Source organism: Polyodon spathula, chromosome 10, assembly GCF_017654505.1.
Source record: "Polyodon spathula isolate WHYD16114869_AA chromosome 10, ASM1765450v1, whole genome shotgun sequence".
NCBI lineage: Eukaryota > Metazoa > Chordata > Actinopteri > Acipenseriformes > Polyodontidae > Polyodon > Polyodon spathula.
In genome coordinates this window covers 39,827,192-39,849,384 of record NC_054543.1, presented here as the reverse complement: position 1 = coordinate 39,849,384, position 22,193 = coordinate 39,827,192, and the positions used below count along the sequence as shown (strand labels likewise).

General features: G+C 35.2%; 1 protein-coding gene across 1 annotated transcript in view; it reads right to left on the bottom strand.

Moving 5' to 3' along the window:
* The window catches only part of LOC121322304 (kalirin-like), a 152,184-nt gene that overhangs the window by 65,872 nt on the left and 64,119 nt on the right, over window positions 1–22,193 (bottom strand). Inside the window, 8 exon segments of the mRNA XM_041262089.1 lie at window positions 3,333–3,524; window positions 5,568–5,690; window positions 10,696–10,926; window positions 12,192–12,323; window positions 13,189–13,380; window positions 14,250–14,372; window positions 18,616–19,128; window positions 19,991–20,183. Of these exon segments, the coding sequence (XP_041118023.1) occupies window positions 3,333–3,524; window positions 5,568–5,690; window positions 10,696–10,926; window positions 12,192–12,323; window positions 13,189–13,380; window positions 14,250–14,372; window positions 18,616–19,128; window positions 19,991–20,183 (1,699 nt within the window).

Below are 22,193 nucleotides of genomic sequence, written 5' to 3'. Positions count from 1 at the left end.
ATTTCAATTCCCTGCAAAGGTTAAAAAGTTTATAGGACAGAGCAGCTTTGCAGTTTGAGCGGTTACCGTGGAAACTCCCTTGGCAACACACTCAGGATTACAAATGTAGCTCTGAAATAGTTTTGTAATTTGAACCACAGAAAAAGATTTGACATCTGTTTAATTACAACAGATTGGCACAAAATTACACAGGCATATTAAAAGGAACCTGAATACAGGCATATGTGGTGATAGGGGGACAAATCAAATAACCTGTGTGAGGTTCTGAGTTAACAGAGGATTTATTTCTAAATTAGCATAATATACCAATTTAGGTAAGCATGCAGCGATGATAATATTAGTATTAAAATCACATATACTGGATTTCCTTAGGGAATTTTATTCAGGGCTGTTATCATGAAATTGTCTTTTTTATTATTTCTAAAACACTATCAGTTGGAAATGCTTTACAGCTTTTTGTGTTAATCTTACATACATATACATAATGCTTGCTATCTTTACATTACTCTTTTAGGCTTGCATTAAGAACAAACAGAGAAAACTGCACAATGAAAACTATTTAAAAAGAGGCGATGTAATAAACCAGGTACAACATTTTTCTTTTCTTTTTTTCATAATCACCAAATGCTAGGTAGAATTGACATCATTCTTACGTGGGTATCAGGATTGTTATTGTTCAGCATAACATATTGACCATTTAAGGAAAGACAAAGGAATTGTAAATGTCTACCACTTACTTTTCCAAGAGTGGATAATCTACAGCAAATGAAGAAAGACATTGGAGTTAAGATTGGATAATCAATGGGAAACAGATTCAGTCTAAAGTGGGGTTGAGTCCTTGCAAGGGAATTCAAACTCATGGTGAGAATGTGGCCTGGAAAAGACATTGATTGATCTAGGTCAGAACTCGTTTTCTACAGTGATCAGCTAAGGCAGCTGCATCCTGTGGGAAGGAACACAGACCTTCAGATTCGTTTAGCAGTTAATCCTATACATGCTTCTGAAGCAGCACTGCTTGAATTTTAAACTGGACTGTAGGAAGGCAGTGTAGTTCAAGCAGTGCAATGATGGAGAAGGGGTCATCAGTAAAACAAAACAAAAAATTGGCTGTAAATAAAGCATATGAAAGTACACAGAAACAAGAAATAAGTACCATTTACTGAGGGTGTATTTATTGTTTGTTTTATATATATGTATGCATGCATATATGCATGTACGTTTTTTTTTTTCATTTCATAAAAGTGATTTGTGATTTAAAAAAAAAAAAAAAGTATTTGATAATCTAAAATTGTAATGAGCACATTATTAAGCTATAACAGAAAAAGTGTTAAGAGGTATTCTGGGGATGATTAGCAATACAAGAACTTGGGCTACTGAACATTGCTCTTATTCATGAAATAAAAACAACAGTAGATTAATAGTAAGAAGAACATTCAGGAATCAGTAAAGCAGTATAATAACCCCCCCCCCCCCCCCCCCCCCCCCCCCTACACTTTAAAGCAAACATTATACCCTAATTCTACACACCATTTGCCACTGGGATTGCTAACAAGTTTCAGTGCAGTCACATCATTAGCCTTAAAGATCCTTGGATACACTCAGAAACCCAAGACAAACCACTCCACGTTCTTCCTGCATGCTCAGCAATGTGCCGCTCACTTTAGATAATTGCTGCTGTAGTTTATTTGTATTTTACTTGAAAACTAAATCAATAGGAAGATAAAACCACAAATGCAGATCGAATAAAAATGTAAATGAAATGCAAAAACTTATATTGAGTTGCTCTTCTGTGATTGTGGACTCACCCTTATTTGGATAGTGTATCAAAGAACAAACCTTCAATCTTAGAGTAAATTAATGTTATTGAACACGCACTATAGCACGTGTACACTTTTTTTTTTTTTATTCTATATATTCCATATTCAATGAAATGCCCAACCAGTCTTGGCATATACTGTACAATGCCAGAATACATAAGCATAACATTACAATTGTAAGTAACTACAAATACTTATGAAGTGATATCTAGTTATGGTGCAAAATGTTAAATGGGCCGAGTGCATGTGAATTGTAATGCTAAACATTTCAGTTTGACCACTTGCAAAAAATTATTGTATCTTCAAAAGAAATTGATTCTATAGTTATCTTTACAGAGTAATCTACATAGCCAGATAGGGGCTTAGATTGAAAAATCTATTGCTGCATCATTATTCAAATCTCCTGACCAACATTATACTGCAGTTTATTGTTGATATTAAAAAAATACTGGTCTATTTGCCAGCACAAGGTAAAACTATTTCAAATTCAACCACAAAATATTTGTTGTTTTGACTACTGCACTAATGTGATATGTAGTTGTTGTTTTTTTGTGACCTGTTTTGTAATTGAATAGGGAAAATTAAGAAGTGGACAGCTAATAAGTGCAATGGTTACATTTTTAAGTATACAATTTACTCCAGCAATCGGTGCATGATTACATCAGAACCAATTCATGTAATTTGTAATTACTTCTTAGACTTATTAGAGTAACTCATTTTGACTTCTGTGCAATGCAATTAAAGGAATGGTTAACACACAAGCTATTATTTCCGACTACATTACTCATATGCTGCAAAAACGTTGACAAGTAAAATAATTGGAGACAGTAATTGTTGTAAATAGACCAGCATACTGCAAGTAACTACTGTGCAGTATATGAAAACAGACTTCCACTTCTAATGTAAATACAAAGCTGTTACTATTTGTTCATAAATAATTTAAACACAGAAAAAAAAGCATTTCATTATTAATAAATATTATCTGTGCCAACTTTCATCTCCCACTGTAGTCAACAGACTCATAAATGATCTCAAAGGTCTCATCATCTTCCTGAGGGGACTGTTGGTCACAAAACCCCAAACCACTGAGCTGAAGAGCTGAATGTCCTTCAGAATGTAAATAGAGAACTATCCTTTTGCCCTAGTAAATGCATCAGGTTATGGCTAAACAAACTCAGAAAAGTACTGCAGAAAGCCACATTCACAAAATGGAGGACTGATTACATACAGTACTTTGGTTATGTTAGGCCTAGTCCTCTTGAAATATGTCACTGAAGTTGTTAACAAAACCACTTCCACCAGACTGGAAACTAAAACCACAAGCCTGTTATATATGTCTACCTGCCTACCTCTATAACTATTATATTCTATAACAGGTACCCCATACATATTGCACCAGCCCAGCCCCCAGCCAGACTGTCACGTCCATATGCATTCCTCTGTGTGGGGAGCAACAGTCTGCCTCAATACATTAGGAAAGGACATAGGGTAAACTGAGAATGATGTCAGACATACCTCTTTGGTGTGAGTGTGAAAGGAAACTGACATATCCAGAAGAAGTTTCCTCTGCTCAACCCTTCGGACAAAGTCCTGAATGCGCACTTCCAGGTGGCGTGCAGCTTTGTAGATCTCCTCCGGGTCACACTCCCCGGTCTGAGCCAACTGCTCTGCGGCTTCTAGCAGTTTGTCAGCATTGGTGTATGTATTCTACCATAAAAAAAACAGAAAACAAGGAACAGGGTATGAGTCACAAAACTGTCTGCTGCAAATCTATATCTGCTATCCCAGACATGGGATATTTTGCTAAGCACCCAAAAACAATTACATTTTAAGCAGAATCCCCATCTGCAAGGGACTCCAATGTAAATCCATACACAGTAATCCCACCCTTGGCATGAAACTTTTTTTTTTAATTATTATTCATCTCAGATGCAACATGTCATTGGAACATCAAGTATGAAGCTGGAGTCATAAACCAAATGCGCGTGCTTATCCTGGAAATTCAAGGAATTTCCCTGAGCTGCAGTAATGATCAAAGGGACAGAAAATATTCCTCAAAAGCCCTTAAAGAAATATCTGGCCTAAATTGTCATCTCAGAAGCATATACAAATCTCTGCCATTACAGTGGTTATTGATCTCTCATTCAACTCTGACATTTCCTGTGCCTGTTAATGACATTCCATGCTAGAATTCAAGGTAGTGGGACTCATTATCACTGTTAAGGGGTGTGATCTTGTAAATCTCTCCATTATCCACTGTGAATATGTGTGTATTTAAATCTCTCTGTCGCTAACCCCATTTACAAAAATACAATAGTCTAGAAAGGGTATTTTTGGTGAAAACTTTAAACTGGATAATGTTACAATGTAAGGAGATGCATTTGTTTTCTCCACAAGACAGTTACGGGATTTTCGATGTGTAGATACTCTTGGAGAAGCGAGTCTTCCCAGAGCCTTCGTCAGACACTTGTAAAATGCAAAACTTTTAGTCAAGACTTTGTCAAACTCTCTCTTAAATGTAATTTTATAATATATATATATATATATATTATATATATATATATATATATATATATATATATATACACAATGTTTTTTTTTTTTTTTTATGCCTTACGTTATTTACATTTTTTTTATTCCTTCCAAAATATATATACTGTAAATAAGAGGAAAAATATATATTCAGTATATATTAATTCCAGAAAAAGGCTCATATCTCACCCAGTGCGGCGCAACACTAAAGGATGTGCCACATTTCACAAAATGTTTCGATAGAAATGGCTTTTGAAATGTGCGTGCCAGTTCTAGACTTGCTATCTGCACTTGTGCTGGTGATAAAAACCCTGTTCCAAAAACATGCTTTACAGATGGTAACTACTGGGCTCTGAAGAATCCTCGTACAATTTCCACCATTGCTTACATAGCACCCCTATCAAAACCTCCCAGAGCACCTCTTGACTGGTACTTGAGAAAACACTGAAGTCTTCTTCATTTCAATCCCCAGTGGAAAGCAATAAATGGCTCCGCACTGCCTAATCCCACGGCTAAAATCCAATTTTCATCCAGAGGAAGCAAAACTTGGAAAACTTCTGCTTCTGGGTTTTGTGAAACCTGTCTTCTACATTAACCCCTTGGCCTTTATTAACTAATTAGAATTTTCAACCTAAAGACTTAAGTAGCTGTTCTCTTACAGTAAATTACAGTAAACTGGCATTGAAGCGCTAATTAAGCAAGAACCATAGAAATACAAATAGCAAAAAAAGTTTTTTTTTTTTTTTTTTTTTTTTTAAAGTCCACATTTTAAAAATTTTGTAATGTGAGTTTAGCTTCATTTTATATACAGGTACATTTACTGGTTTTAGGAATGCAGTAGAGATTATACATTATTATTGATGTTATACCTGCATTAAATATGGATGAATCTCTGTCCAGTGCTAAACAAGTGCTTTAGCATCTCACATCTCACACTCGGAGACTACTGTACCTGATTTATATGTACCTTTACAATCAGAATGGATTGTAAATGTTTTTTAATGATCGGTATATCCACTAACACTGCTGTTGGAATGCAACAGTGCAGCAACATGCTCCTGCCATTGAGCATATCTCCCTTCATTTTAAATATAAAAAAAATGTCTGCTATCAGAAGTCAGAAAAAGACAAGCAAATACAAAGTGAAAAATATGCCACACATAGACTTCATTCTTCAGAAATAATGATCTTGAACATATCAGAATACCATATCCTTACCTGGGCTACTTCCTCAAAGTCATCATGTCTCTTTTGAAGTGCCCTTGCTCTGTGAAGTGACTTTCCAACTCCAGTGTGTTTGCTGAGAAAGGCTTCCCCATGGTTTTCAATCCAGTCCATCACCTGTTGTTGGAGTGAAAACGGCAAGAGCGATTGTTAAAACCACCAGCACTTTGAAATACCAAATAAAACGACTGCTTAACACTCTTCAGTTGGGATTTTCAAGCTCAGGAACACGATAAACCTGGAGTTGCTCACAAGATGGCACTGTACAGCTACACTGGCAGCATCGTGAATTAGCAAAGCACAGCATAATGTGTGAGCAGCCGTTCAACAACAGGTTGTCTCAATACATTGCGGAAGGTAATATTTACTGTGTTTACAAACTACTATGGAAATATAACTAAAATTGATATGACTGGTAGTAAAGCTTGATGTACAAAGACATCATGTTTTTGCATATTTAGTTTGCCATAAACAATAGTTCTACTTCAGAGTATCACAGATCATAAAAACCACGAGACAAATAAAATCTCAAACTACACTAAAACCCCACATTATAACAGATTCGAATTAATTTGCTTAATTTCAGGGCACTGTAACCATAAATGGCTGCCCTAAATCAATTATTCATACTTCCTGTTTTATTCTCGGAGAAGATCTCATAATCCCATTCAGGCAGTGCAGAGTCAATGCTAAAAGAAAACACAAAGGGGTCCCCCTTACTTATTATTTTTCATTGTTGTGTGTCTGTATAATTAAGTGTTTATGAAATACACCTATGAGGGTGCCAGCATAATTTGTTCTCAATTTACTTAGAACTTCAAAAATAGGATTCTAAAATAGATGCCTGTCTTTGACCTAGATAATTAATACTTTATTAGCATAAAATACCCATCTAAAATAGCACTTAATTGTCTGTACTGTCATACAAAAGGACTGCTACTGCATTTAAACAGCATTGGGTAACCTGAAATGTTTGGAAAAATTAGAGTTTTGCAGCTTTATTTTCCAGACAGATAAGCGGCTTTTACCCTGAAGCACAAAAGAGCGTTACTAAATGATGACATGACTGAGAACGTTTAAGTAGTCACAGTGATTACAGTATGCAAGTGCATTGTGTATGCATTTGTGTTTCGCTTGTAATTTAAATGGTGCTTGTTTTTGAAATGGTCTATGGTACAGTAAGTCATACGATCTTAGTTCCCTATCTGGATTCCAAGGACATTCTCACTGCACCACCCAGGCAAGGTCTGTTTTTATTAATTATTTGAAAATGTTATTCAGTATTGATTTGAAAACCCATTAGAAGAGTCTGAGACTTCTAGTCTGCTCTAATTGCAATAAGCTGTGAGAGTTAAGTAATGAATTACCAGTACACAAAAGGATGTTTTTGTGTGTTTTTTTTTAAATGTATTGTATACAACACCAACGTAGAAAACAATGCAGAAAACAAACAAAAAAAGCACATAAAACAATGTATGAAACCCTTGAAACAGCTACAGTAACAATAAAGCTGTATAACAATGGATGAAGGCAACTTTATATGTATTGATTTTCTGCAGTTTTAACATGAAAATCACCTGGGACAGCTGACTGAGCCAAGAAAATTGTGTTAGAAAGTGTTTCTTTCCATATACAAATCTGTTAACCGTTAGAATACAAGCAAATAGTTGGAGTTCAGAAAACATTAGACGACCTATGCTAGGCAATGGAAAAAAGTTATCCTTAAATTTTATATTTCTCACACAACTTAATATCTGATGTTAGCTAGTCATGATTCACTCCTTTTAATAAATGGCAGGAAAATGCTATGCTATATATGTATAAAGTCACTGCATACAGTATACATTGAAAAATACTTTCTTTTAAGAGCAAGCCTCCAAAAGAGTGTATTTAGTTTCCATATTCTTTTCTGCATTGCTATTTTATCCTTTTGGATCCTATAACCATGGTTTCCAACAATGCTGTTTGTGCATATCTTTTAGTAATCACTAAAAGACATGGGGTGCAGATGCTCTAAATGGGTACACACAGGACTTCGGGACTCTAAAGGTTTATACAGTCAAGACATTGCAGCTTACATCCTTAACCTTTTTGCCAGCTGGTAGACTAGTATTTATGTCTTCACTTTTTATGGGGTGGTTGGAAGCACTCATTATCCTCTTACCACTAGTACAAATTAATATCTCAACATGAACATATTTTCCTTACTGACTATAAAAAATTCCTTGAAAAGGAAACCTGAGAAATGATAAGAATGTTCCTACATCAGATTTCATGGCTCCAAGGGCAGTTAAAATGGACCAACTGCGCCATATTTTCTCCTTCTCACATTTAATGCTTCTTATAGATGTCTTTGAAAAGATGTCTAAATAAACTACCCACGTACTGTGAATCAGGATGACATATTGTTTAGAAACCACTTTGTGACTCATAGATTTAAAACAAAAGAGATTTGCACTTCATTTTGCTTGCACTGGGCTTCTCATTTGTGCTTTGCACTGATAACAGGGTTACTGAACAGAAACAACCTCAATCAGTCATCAAGCCTGGCTTGCCAATGAACATGTAACAAAGGCTAACACTTGCTAATCTTGAAAGCTGGCTCACATTCCTAAAACATTAGATAAAACTGGAAAGTGTTTAAGGCAGCCACAGCATGCCAGCGTTAAGGACTGATCATATAAACAGCAAACCACATACATCAATCCCCCTGCCTCCACTAAAAATGAAAACCATATCTAAATATCCTTGGACCATCAATATAACTGTGCAAGACTGATTTATATCCACCAAGGGGACTGTTTAATCATTATTAACTTCTTCAATTATAGCTATTAAACTCCTGTAAAATCTAGCTTTTGGTTGTCACAGTGGAAATGTAGTTGCATTAACCATTCGTCTCAAGGACTTGGCTTGAATCAACTCAAAAGATTTGTCTACTGGCTACTGCTTGGGTTCTATTGGTCTCAGTTCAGATCAAAGAGCATGGTACAGTTAAGAGCTTTATGTGTGTAGGGCTCTATGGGAAATTAATATATAAAGTAATTGTGTTGGTCGTTGTTGCACCTTGTACTGTAACTCATTTACTGTGTGAATGTTAAAAGCAACATTGTTAATTTTTAAAGAGAGGAACCAAAATAACACAAAAATTAAAATACAGTCCAAAGTTCTCTTAGCCATTAAATAAAAAAGGCCAAAACATTTTAACAAAGGCATTACAGGTTTAGGTTTGTCATCCTAATAATTTTTCAGAGAATGATGACTTCTCCTTAATCTATGAAAAATGTGGGAAGTTGTTTTGGGGGAGAAACATGTACCATGTAGTAAACTACAGATAATTACAAAACAAACAAGACAGGGCACTTCATTGAGTGTTTCCCATGTCATTCATTTGTGCAGTTAAAAGTGATAGATGTTAAAAATACATAAACGTTTAACTGTGGTGAAACTGTAAAAAAAAAACAAAAAAAAAAACACAATTTTAACAGGTGCATAATTTGTTACTTCTTGCAGTTACAGTAATTTAACAGAGCAAAGGAACTTTGCTGGGAATAAAATAAACCATTTTGATGATTATGATCCCATAGGATAAACAGCACGATTGCTTAATTTTCTTATCTTTTTCTACTCTCTGTATATCCCACATCAAAATAACATAATTTCCTTCCACAGCTCTAACAATGCTGAAATTAGAGACAGGTACAGGAATCTCTGGCACTACTTTCATTACTGTTGCGTGTTCGAGCTTTTGGGTTAATAAGTGAACACATATTCAAGAGCCTTGGTGAAAACAGACGTATTATTAATAAAACATTACTATAGCAGTCCTCACTGCCAACCACAGAGTCTTTTTTTCAATAAAACTGTGTACATTCAAACCATAGTTTTTACTTTCCTAATGTACTGGGAAACTGCCCAGCATCCTTTAATTGATAATGCTGCATTCTGTGCTCTAGAACTGTATTCCTTTTAGTCAAGATACAATGAGTAATGGCAACCAATTCAAATGAAAAGTGCATAGACTGAGCCTGGCCCCGATGAGCTGAAAAAAAGAAAAGTCTTGTTTGAGACAAGGCCCTTCTGTAACTGATAGCCTTACATGGACTTCCTGTTACACTCACACTAAGATACTAATAGGCAAGAGAGAGGTTTTTTTGTTATGAAAATGAAAAAGTGGTATTTACTCATTGGCAACAGCATATCCTGCATTAGCAGATATTTGTGGACCTCCAGTGTCAGTTTTAGAATATTAGGTGGTCCTAGGTAACCTTCTTCCCACTACTGTACCTTGATAGCCAGAATGCTCAATATTTTCAATATTTAGAAATGTGTCAAATTGGTGTTTGGGGTCATGCCACTGGATTAAATTCTAACATATTTTAGTGAAGGTTAAATATAAATAAATATAAACAAATAAAATACAATAAAAAACATTTACAAAATGTACCCTTATAAAAGTTTACCATAGTAAAAGCATAGCAAAGTGTAATAAAGCATTGTGAAAGCACGGTAAAGCATAGCAAAGCAATGTAAAGAACAGTGAGGTATGGTAAAGAATATTAATTAACATGGTAAACCAGAGAAAATTATGGTTAATACATTGTATTACCATGGAAAAAGCAGGTAAAAGTGCAAAAACGCAGTGCACAAATACCATGGTAAACTTGTATAAGGCTATTGCTATTGGAAAATATTCAAAGCTGGTGCTGGCAGTAAAGGCACAAATAAAGTTTTGTCTTGTTCTGTTGTTCTCATTAGATTCCCAGAAATCTAAACAATACAAAATACAATCTTTATATAATTGACTTTTCTAAGCCACACAGCATGCATTTTCTGTCAAGCAAAAAAAATAAATTGGTGTATGTGTTCTGTGTCGTTCAGAACTGCTACTAATAAAACCCTACATCATCATAACTTTATCAGATATTTCCCCAACACAAGGAAAGCACCTGTCATCCACATCCTCTGTTCTGTTGTCAGAGCAAAACCGAAGTAGTGCCCAATATGAAGAGACAGAGCTGAGAATGCTGGTTCTAAATTGCTCTGCTGCAGCCAGCATATGTACTGTGTGTAAGGCACTACTGTTATGAACATGTATCCTTCACTGTAAAGCAGCCTTTACCTGTTGAACATCTTGCTGGAAAACGCAGAGCTGAAGGCGCTGATGCAGGCGAACCTTGCGGTGTTGCCAGATGCTTTCCAGTCTTCGCTGATGATGCAGTACCTCATGTACCACGTCTAAGACGCAGTGTACTGCTTTGGAGTAATTGGCTGTTGCAGTTAGTGATTCAGAATTCCCAGGACTCAAAGGACGCTGTAGAACATCCAACAAAGCTTTCCCATCTTGGCTCACCTGGAAATAACAAAGCACAGCTTTTTTTCTTTTGGACAACATGCTCCGCATTTGTCTGCGTTTTAAGTCAAACATAATCTCAACTGAATCTAAACAGATTATTTTAAAGTATTTATTAGAAGAGAATATAAAATTACTGTTACAAAATGAGAACGCCTAAAAGAGACTGAATATTTTTTTCTCCTTTAAATTATGGGAGTTTGTTGAAAACTGGAGTAAACACTTCAAAAAGTGTGTCCCAATGTTACAAACCATATTAAAAAAAAAAAACATGACTCAGATATACTGTGCAGTGTATACATAATGATTTCTATACATTAGAATTTTGTAAGAGTGCTCAAACAGTAAAAATAAAAATGCCAATGGAATACAACCTGGATATACCTAAAGTGAACATGTGGTAATAATATACAATACCTTGCATTGTATCGTCTTATGAAAAATATGAAATAGATTTTTTTAATACAATTTAAACATTTTAATAAAATATGTTTACCAACATTAAGTGCAAGTATAATGCATAGTGGTATCAAGAGCGATGTTTGCTGTAAGTATTTACGTATAAAAGATGCAGAGGTTACAGACCTTGATAGATGAAATGGTAGCCGTATTAGTCCAGAGATGATAGAGTGAATAGACTGTATCACGGTGAATTTACCAATACCTCTGAAAAGACTGCAAATCAAGCTCTCTCTTTGTGTACAGTTCTTTGAAACTCAGGATTGACTATATTGATTGAATAAGTGTTATTTAAAATGGACTTTTTGACCTCTTGCTTTTTTTTGGTAATTGCAGGCAGTAGGCACATACAGGTATTAACTGTTCAAAGAATATGGACGACTTTGAAGTGTTGGTATGGTTTTTTGTTTTTTTTTCAGCAGTTGTTTAATAAAAAAATATTTTAAAAAGTTAGTTTTTGTCAAGAATTCAATGATATGGTAATTCTGTCTGAATCGTATTCATTCTTTCCTTATTTATTTAGTCCTGTTTGTATAGCTTTACATGTTTTATACGTTCAACATTTTGAGCTTATTTTTATGTACAGTCTTCTTTGTTTAAACAGGACATTATAAACTCAGCAAGGGAACAGAGTTACTGTATCTTGCTGAATGAAGCAGATTCAGTTTGTTTGATTGAAAAGTTACACATTTACATGTGCACTCAAGTGGAAAATATACTTCATATACTGTAAAATATTACCAAGCTTATAGATATTGTCTTATTTTCCATTTTCTGTTCATATCCGATTGTTTGTCAGCTCCTACCTCTGCATAGGCCTGGGTGACCTGCTCATACAGTGACTGATGATGATGGATGGCAAGCTCCAGATCTTGCATTTCATTTGGCAGGCCTCCTTCACTGCACATCTTACACCAGGCTTCCACACCGGAGAGGAACTGGAATCAGGCCAAAAATACAATCAAGCAAAGACATTTCACAAAGCAGAATGAAATGCACTCATGAAGTTGATGTAAATTCAATGAGCAGAGTAGTTCTACTTTATGACTTTAAGTTTTACAGTGACTAAGTGCGAACTGATGTGCAGCGGTTTTTATTTGATACAAACCCAGACAAAAGACCTTAAAACTTAACCATGACCGCAAGCAATGTGACCATAAACATCCTTGTCAATGTACACTTTGTTAAATAATAAGTATAAAAAGTATATCAACAATATATTTATATGTGTTTTTAAAGTGATACTAAATGTTATCAAAACATATGAGTACAGTTATATTCACAAGTAATTATACACTAAAAACAACCCCTTACATTACAGTAGCCTAATAAAGGGCAGCTTTATGAAGTTTCTTCTCAAAAACATTTTCTCTAAAATTCACAAAGAACTGTCAATGTTTCAAAACTTGAAAGAGACAATAACAGTAATTTTTACTCTTTTATATAGCGCCTTTCATAGTGGACCACCATCACAAACCGCTTTACAAGATACAAGACTAGGGTGTGTGAACTATGCATCAGTTGCAGGGTCACTTACAACAACGTCTCACCCAAAAGACAGAGCACAAGGAGGTTAACTGACTTGCTCAGGGTCACACAATGAGTCAATGGCTGAGCTGGGATTTGAACCAGGGACCACCTGGTTACAAGTCTGTTTCTTTAACCACTGGACCACACAGCCTCCTAAAGTCAGAACCTCAATTTAATGGCACCTACCAAAATGTTTCTGACCGGTCTTGTAACAGTAAGAGTGGCTTTTTTTTAAGCTTCAAGAATGTTAACGTAGTATACATGTTTGCCCACCTGTTCAGACTTTTGGTGGAACACAGCAGACATTGCCAGAATGGTACTCCGTTCATCCAGGGCAGCAGCAAAGCTCTTCCACTCCTGATCCAGTTGGGCTGAGATCTGTTGGATTTGCTGGGAGGCGTAGTGGCCAGCCTCTGACAGTCTGGATGCCACTGACATGATCCGATTGATGTTGACATACGCATTCTGGAAAGACAAGAGGCAAGGAAATGACAGTGAGAACATTTACTTCAAATGTTCATGTGTAAACAGCACACAACTGGGACAGGAAACAGCATCAGGGAATGAAATCATCAAACAGCTTTGTGACAAATTCATGTTGCATCTGCTGAGATACAAAGTAACTGTTAAAAATATCCTTTATATCCCATACCTCTTCCCGTTCTTACAGTCACTGTAATGTTCAGTGATCTTCTTAAAATTGTAAGGAATTTTTCATTTCACATCAGACAATGAAAATTCATAGCCAGTTCAGTCAGAATGGGTTATATGTAGCAGCAAGTGGAAGGGAAAAGATTCTAAAATGAATAAACCAATGTTACATGTATAAAACTGGCAAGGATCTGCTAAGAACAATAATAAACCTACTATTAACAGTTGCAATTGAGTCATTCTTTGCTAGCTTTCTACCACTAAAATGGTTTTATGTTTGTTTCAGAAAAATTACCTTTGCCTTATTAAGAGCTTTTTGCAAGTGTATATACATCACAGCAGCAAAGATCACGAATCACAGATGATAAATATTGTATAATACAACTATTATATTAAGCTTATCAGCTGATAAGCATTTATTGGCCAAGCTAAATTGGACAATACCAGGACAAGTTAGTGAGGGAAATCTGAAGCTTGTTGTCGTAATAATTAGAGATTGACACACTTGACACACTACCTGATTGTAGAAGCCATCCGGGAATGAAACTCAATCACAATCAATTAATAATTTAAACAAAGCTATCAACCACAAAAAAATAATCTCCTGGAAGCTATGCAATGCAATTGGGTAGAGTAACAGTACACAGGTAAAGGGGGGGGGGGGGGGGGGGGGGTCGACTTACCATAGAGTTCATAGCAAAGTGATTGTGCTGGGTTTGTAAATCCACTGCATGCTGGTAGCTGACCCCAATCTCTGTGTGACCCTTCAGGAACAATTCTTTGTTGTGACTGATCCAGTCAAACATCTACATTAAGATTGAAAAAAATAAAACCCCAATGAGGTGAGTCTCAAGTTATTTGACTGTTCCTTGACACTAATATACTGGGCAACACTTCAGTTGAGACCTTCAATTTGTTTGCAATTGTATGTGAGTAGATTTACATTTACATGCAGGAATTATTCAACAAATTATTCAACACATGAGGTATGATTCAGATGACAATACTAGCATCTCTATAAGAACCTTGATTCCACAGCAGTTGTGCCTATTTATCATGGGTCAAAGAAAGACAGCTGCTTGTTTTTGCTTGTCATGATCGACTCTGAGTTGACAATCTTTAAGTGGGGCAGCATTACTGAAATGTTTATTTATAAAGCCAGTAACAAATGAAGGATTATTGAGGTTCAAAGCTTGCCCAATAAAATCAAGGTGCTTATACTGATGAACTATGATTGAAATAGTTTTGAAATCACACACATCTCCCTCTTCTGTTACTCCCTCTTAGTTACTCTGGTCATGTTGCAGAATCTCAAATTGTCCATCACACACTTCTCCTCATGGTCTGTAAAACTGATTTAATAGGATATTTAATGCGCAGAAAAAAAGCTACCTCATGAACTTGTGCAAAAAAAAAAAAAACATCTTGTATTAGTTTATAATTTTACTGCAGTCTTGTCAGTCCTAGTAATATGTAACCGAGTCATGCATGCATTAATGCAGCCATGTACTGTAGCTTTTTTACAATAAAAAAGATCCTGATAATCTACTAATTTAGAAGCATACAATTGTAAAATAATGAAACTGTAAGCATATAAACATGGTTGTCTCAATTGATCTACATACACTGGATCTAAAACAGCCATCACTCCTTTTATTTCACATTTACTCCATATAACTACTGCTATCTTGCTTGAAAATCTTCACTGATAGTGGTTTTCTTTTTACTTATTTACTGTAATATAATTAGCGAGGGTGCAACATTGTGTGCTGGACACTACTCCATCAGATTCATCGCTGTTGTCTGTCTTTCATTTTAATCACCAGTGTTTCTGATGCAGGTGAACTATAACTACCAGCATTCACTCAGATTTGTGTTCTGGAAATGTTGTCTGGCCCACACAAAGATCTAGTGTGAAACTGCCATTGCCCCATTCATTACTGAGTCATCTCACAGAAGCCATTGTGTAATGCATTTCCATAATTATTGCTGTACTTCATAAAAAATTCAATATAGTTTTAGCAGTAAAAAAACTAGACTGCCTTTCTTATGTGGCTTAGCTAACAAACGAGACCTAAGCCTGTACACAATTAAATATTTACTAATTCCACATGCCAGATGATTATCACAGCAGAAACTAAAATGTCATGTGAAGAAATCTTAAAAAGTCTATTGTGTTGAATACAGATTTCTCTCTTAAGTGCAACAGAAAAAAAAAAAAAAAAAAAACTGTCTGGAATATGTTCCTGTATAGCAAAGTGGTTATCGATCAAAACACAAAGTATTCTCTTTTCTGAGAGAAAAAAATGCTTTATTTGAGTTTGTAAAAGTTGCAATGAGACTACAGTATTTTATTCCACTTGGAAAGGATAAACAATTCAGACTAGGGTTTTAAAGAAATGAACATTTGTTCTCATAAAAGGGAATATATGAGGTACACTTTTTACACCTGAGGCTTATTAAATTCTACTTTTAAAACCTGGCCTGGGTGATAACTTGTGCTAACCATCACCCTCCTTGGCAACCACAAGCCTTTGTCTGATTTGCAAAGAGGTGGACCTTGGCAATTCTTCTGCCTGTTCTCTGAGGACCGTCTGAGACTAAAAGACCCTTCCGTTTACAGACATTATTAATGAGGTTCTTTCCTTATAAGCAGTACAAACTCAAAACAAGAACCAAGTATTCTTTAAAATAATTAAAAAAAACATAAAATCACATTCAAGGAGGCTGTAGCAGGGCGGCAGGAAAGCCCTGCTTAAATATATTTTGTTTGTTTATTTTTAGAACGGGGTCTCCCCCTCCTTCCTGTGTTATTTATATATTATGATTTATTTATTGTATTTGTTTATTGTGTTTTATTTTGTTTATAGATTCTGGAGAACCGCCATGTGTTTTGTTTGTTTATTATTTATTGTATGATGGCATAGCTGTGTTTAGTTTTGTTATTGTTTTGCAGCGTGGATGGGAAGTCCCATCCACATTATAAAGGTGGCCATCTCCCGAATTAATTAAGTGATTAATTTGTTGATAATCCAGGGATGGTCACCTGCATAAATACCTGCAGCTCTCTGCACTCTGGGTGGGTGTTCGGAGGACGAACTGGAGAGCGAGAGGAGAGAAAGATATTTAAAATAAATAAGGATCAGTGAAGGCAGTTGCCCAGCCTGACCTTAGGTCTGTTTGTATTTTGTGTTCGTGATTTGCTTTATTTCAAACCTTTTATTTTGTTCTGTGAGCAGGTGCACACCGTGTATTTTGTAAACTGAAGCTACCTGACCTGTGTGTACTTTCTTCTGGTCTGACGTCACCGCAACACCATTGCCTGCCACAGAGGCATATTAGCTAAGATTTACTGAATGTACCATTTTGCTTGTTATACAGTATACTCTATATTACATGTTCTAAAGGCACAGAAAGTATAATGTCTGTATCATAACATCAGAAATAAACATGAGTCTGCATTCAATAGATGCATTACAGAGGGGAAGCTATTAACTACTGTAACTTTGCTCGTCCTCAAACAGGCACCTCAGGGATAAATTAAGATTTATCTTAATTAGGTCTTCATATATAATTTGGGAGCTCTTGTCCTACAAGTACACCATTCTGGGAAATACAAAGGCAAAAAAAAAAGATACAGAGAAGTTAAGGGAGCCCCTTCTCTATTGGATCAGTTTAGGAATGGAGACAGGACTTCTATTATTACATGTATACATTACAATATAATTATATCATAAATATATACATCCAAGATAAAAATAGTAATATTAAAACCTGGTTTCAGTCTAAAAGTGCTTGACTACCAAAATTCTGAGGTTCTAAATGAGTTTTTTGCATATTCAAATGGGTTTGTTTGGGTTTGTTTGGTGAATGTTTTTGCAATCTGAAACTTCAATTTAGACTGAAATTAGTTTTGCATCATGCCTTGTTAATATTTGTATAAATGGAATCCAGTGCTCTTTTCCTTCACCAGTTATTTTATAAACAATCTTTCTTTAACTAAATATTACTTTAACTTTTACCACAAACTTTAATTTTCTTTTTATCACGGATCAAATGTGTGTGTGTGTGTGTGTGTGTGTGTGTGTGAGTGTGTATATATATATATATATATATATATATATATATATATATATATATATATATACACACACACACACACACACACACACACACACACTTGAACTAGGCACTATTTTTCTTTTAAATTTTCAATACCATTTTCAAAGTAATTTCATTATAATCAATTTTCTTTCTAACAAATATTTTATTGACCACTTCCTTTTTCTCGTGACCTAGACCATATAATATATATATATATATATATTATATATATCTATAATATATTATATATATATTAATGGTAATGGCGCTTTAGATGAAAATGTAAATCTGCATGACAAATTTTCCCAGTTTGTACATATTTTTCCATGGTAGTGTGGAATTTTTCAAATAATTTACCTTGGTACACTTTGCTTTGAATAACACAATTGTAGCAATTATAATTTTGAAATACCCAACAACTTGTTGGAGGGTAGAGTATATTTTAACAAAAATTTTGGACAAACATACAAGTTCATAACATAACTATATATATAGGATTGTAACACGCTTGTGAAATTTAAAACAAGATGTTCTTGCTCGCAAGATTTAAAGCTATATTACAGTACTATAAGTAGTGACCTGATTCTATTGTGGAAGACAGCAAAGGAAAGAAGTTACAATTGATGTGTGCAAGTACTGTCGAGTTACTATGCATATTGCGAAAGAAAAAAAATGAAACTAAACGAAAACAATAATTTCGTAAAGCAAGTAAAAAGCGAAAGCACCCCCCCCAAAAAAATTTTTTTACATTTAACTTGAAAACAGCAAAAAAAATAAGCACCAAAAAATGTAGTTAATAAAAATCGAAAAACAGAAGTTATAATGTAAAGTAGCAACATCAACTGGACCAGTATAGCTAACACAACAAATGTTTTCCATCTGGGTAAAACTGTTTTCATCAAATGGCCAATGCAACATTAATCTATACTATGGCTAAAGCCTTACCTTCTCTGCATCTTGTTCAAAAAGTCGAAGCTGAAAGCATTGATCAAGTTTCAGTTTCCTGACATGCCACATTTGATGTAAGTGCTGTCTGGTGGAGTGCAGTTTGTCAAGGAGACTGGCGATTTTTGGCACAACGCTCTGAAAGTCTGCACTTCCAGGTATGCAGTTCCTGCCAGAAAAGCCGTCACTACAGCGAATGCACTGCAGCAACCTCTGACCCTCCCGGTCCAATTCCTCCACCGGGGCCTTGATCACCTTTTTCTTGAGCTGCGTGTGCTCGTCGATAAGTTTCCTTGACCCTTCAACGTCCACAGGAAACTCCTTCTTGGCCAACATCTCCTGCAGATCTTCCAGGCGGGATAACAAATGCACCGCACTGCTGATGAACTCTTCCAAGGACCCTCGGAGCTCAATCCATTCATCGTGGTTGTACTCCAAGGAGCCGTCAAAGTCATCTGTCAGCTGAGATGGGTCAACTAGCTTCGTAAGGCCTTCAACAGATACCATACTGGTCTAGAAAACAAGCAAATCATATATGGTGTTATAACTTAATTAAAACACAACGGTATGGCTTTTAAATGTGAAGCCCTGGCAAAATAATAACATTGTATTTTGCTCCTTAAATTTAAAAAAAAATAGTATCATTAGTAGTAGAGGGCATTAGGTTTTACCATAAAAAAAACAAACAACAATAACAAAAGAATAACATCTGAAGTAAGATTTGAATATGTTCTGATACTCAATGGAGAAGGTCATGTGAAATTCTGAAAAAAGAACTCTAACTGCATTAGATTGGAAGGGTTCCTACAGCGTGTGCTTTGAAGAAAGGATCGGTGTCTAGCTTCACTCTGCCTTTACTCAAGGGGTCTAGGTGAAGTGGAACATGATTTACTGTACTAGACCAAGGAGCAACTAGACCAAACAGCAACTCCGGTCAACCATAATGCCTAGAGTAAGACAATATTATAACATGTTAAAGTTAATGAAATAATAATATACTGGATTCTGATCATTGTTATTTAAAAAAAAAAAAAAATGAAATCATCCAGTTTTAGACATGATGGGGTAACAAATCTAAATGGAACACTTAAAATGTCACAGACCACAAATAACCTTAATTCCTTTAGACATTACTTAAAAATTGATAAAGTGTTAAATATTTAACTACCACAGAAGGACAGTCGGCTGCCAAAAAAACTGTCAAAACATTACGTGATCTCTGGTAATTATTAAATATTAACGTTTTTGTAATGTCTGTCCTGCAGAGAATGTTTGCACTTATTAATTTAGGTATGTAATAGTAACAGTCAACACATAGTACCCAAACAAATGACGTCAAACATGAAGAGGGTAAAAGAAAACGTTTAACTCTTACCTCAAATATAAACTTTGAGCTGCCAAAGTTAGTTTTTTGTTTCTGCCAAAAATTGTCTGGCTTGATAATAAGTGCAACATGAATCTCAGCGGGGAAAGCTTCTTGCAGAGTTTTCAGGAGAGGTTTGATTAGGTCCCACTTGGAGCCTCGCATGTCAATAATTACAGTGAAACCCCGTTTGCAGACATCTTCACTGTGAACAGAAAAACACTGTTATTAGGTAACTGCAGTGTAACACTGTTTGAATCCAACTAAATCATAATATCTGTCATTGTGCTCCAAGTTTCCTTTTCTGGGGGATGTTCTCAAACGTTTGATTCAGGAGCGATCCCAAGTGCCCATCTAAATCTATCTGGGTCAAAAACAAACTTTATGGATGATTTGCCATTGAATGTCCCTCAGCCAATTTATACTGTGTCAAACCCTACCCTTTAACAGGAACACTCTAGCTCTTACATGCCTTTCAACTAGTGTGACTAAATATACCCTGGATTACAATCATTTACTTTCCTCCAGTCAACACATTGAAAGGGACCATTAGTTTTAACTGTGGCAAGGTTTAAAGGAATGTATTAGCAATGCAATAGACCAAAAACCTTTTTCACTTCAGTGGAGGCAATGAATAGTCGCCAGCTCAATTGGGTGGTATTAATGTTTCCCTTGTATTTATTAAGGCTATTTTAAGGAACCCAGTGATCCAATCCTTCTGTTCACACAGCTGATGAAGCAAATAATGAGATACAATTAAGAACGCTATTGTCAAGCTTTTTTTTTTTCACAGCAATACAAATTAAATAACTAATACTTTGTTTAGTACTTTCTTTGTCCCAACAAATCATTGTACAATTGCTGGAATTAATATAAAACAAATCTGCTTTTGCTTAGAGACTACAGTTGCACATAATACAATGACTGTAATTTCAACAGAAGGGTGTAGTTATTTTAACAATAAAAGCAACCATATTATCCGCTTAACTTTTTCTATCTTCAATTATATGTAGGTAACTTCACGCCAACAAAAAGCATTTGAGCAAACCAAATTACTTAAAAGGACAAATATTTGGGAAAAACAAAAAGCACTGCTCCTCTTGTGCAAAAGGAAACGCATTCTTGGATTACAATTAGGAGACTCAGGTTACCACGAGTTAAATAAACATTTCCACTTCAAACAATTATGCATGTCTATGGCAAATTTGAAAATGACAGGGATTTTGAACTAAGGAAAAAAAAAAAAAAAAATCAAGATAATATTGTAATATGTAAACTTTGACCCAAGCAGGATTTTATCCCAAAATGTATTTCTGTCACTCCACAGTATGCTAAACCCAGCAGCTCATAACAGAGGACAAAACACAATTCTACCCTCTATTGTATGCAAAGCTATTCAAATTTGTGTGTTTTGTTATTGTTTATTTTTTTAACAAGCTTTAATTTCAAGTGGGTTAACAAAAAGAAAATTGTACAGAATTCCCCCTCTCCCACTAGCAAAACAGCCTGCCTAGTTTCACTAACGAATGGTCAGACTGAGGAACTGTCTGCAGCCTTCTTATGTTACTTTACTCTGGTGTATGTGGCTGTTTAAACTCTAATTAACAAGCCTGTGTTCTGTATTACAGAGAGCTTTGAAGTTTACTTTGCAAACGCACTGCCAAAAGTGTCCAATGCTTGACTGAGCAGCACTGAATCCTGTCATTCTCCCTGAATGGATTAAGTATCAGCATACAGTGATTTTGTTTAAATGCACGCAAGCTACTAGAGTGGAAATCTTACACATGCTCTTATTAAAAGGACAAAAATATACATGTACAAAAGTAACTCAGCAAAAGTGTCTGGATTTTATATATATATATATATATATATATATATATATATATATATATATATATATATATATATATATATATATATATAAAATACATTCCTTTTAGCTTTAAGGTAGGTGTATGCCCTATATGTGTCCATAAAAATTAATTCATACAGTATGTAACAGAAAACCAGAGCAATACATAAATATTGCTTCCCTGAATTAAACATAAATCAATTCCCACATTTTTATCTTGGGGGTGGTACTTTTTACTGCCTTTTGACAGGCTTTATTGAAAAAATGATAAGAATGCTATTAAAAGAAACAGCAGGGGTTTGAACAGAAAAGATCTAATGCCTACTGCTTGCAGCTTTTATGAGAAAAAAAGCATCCCTCTGC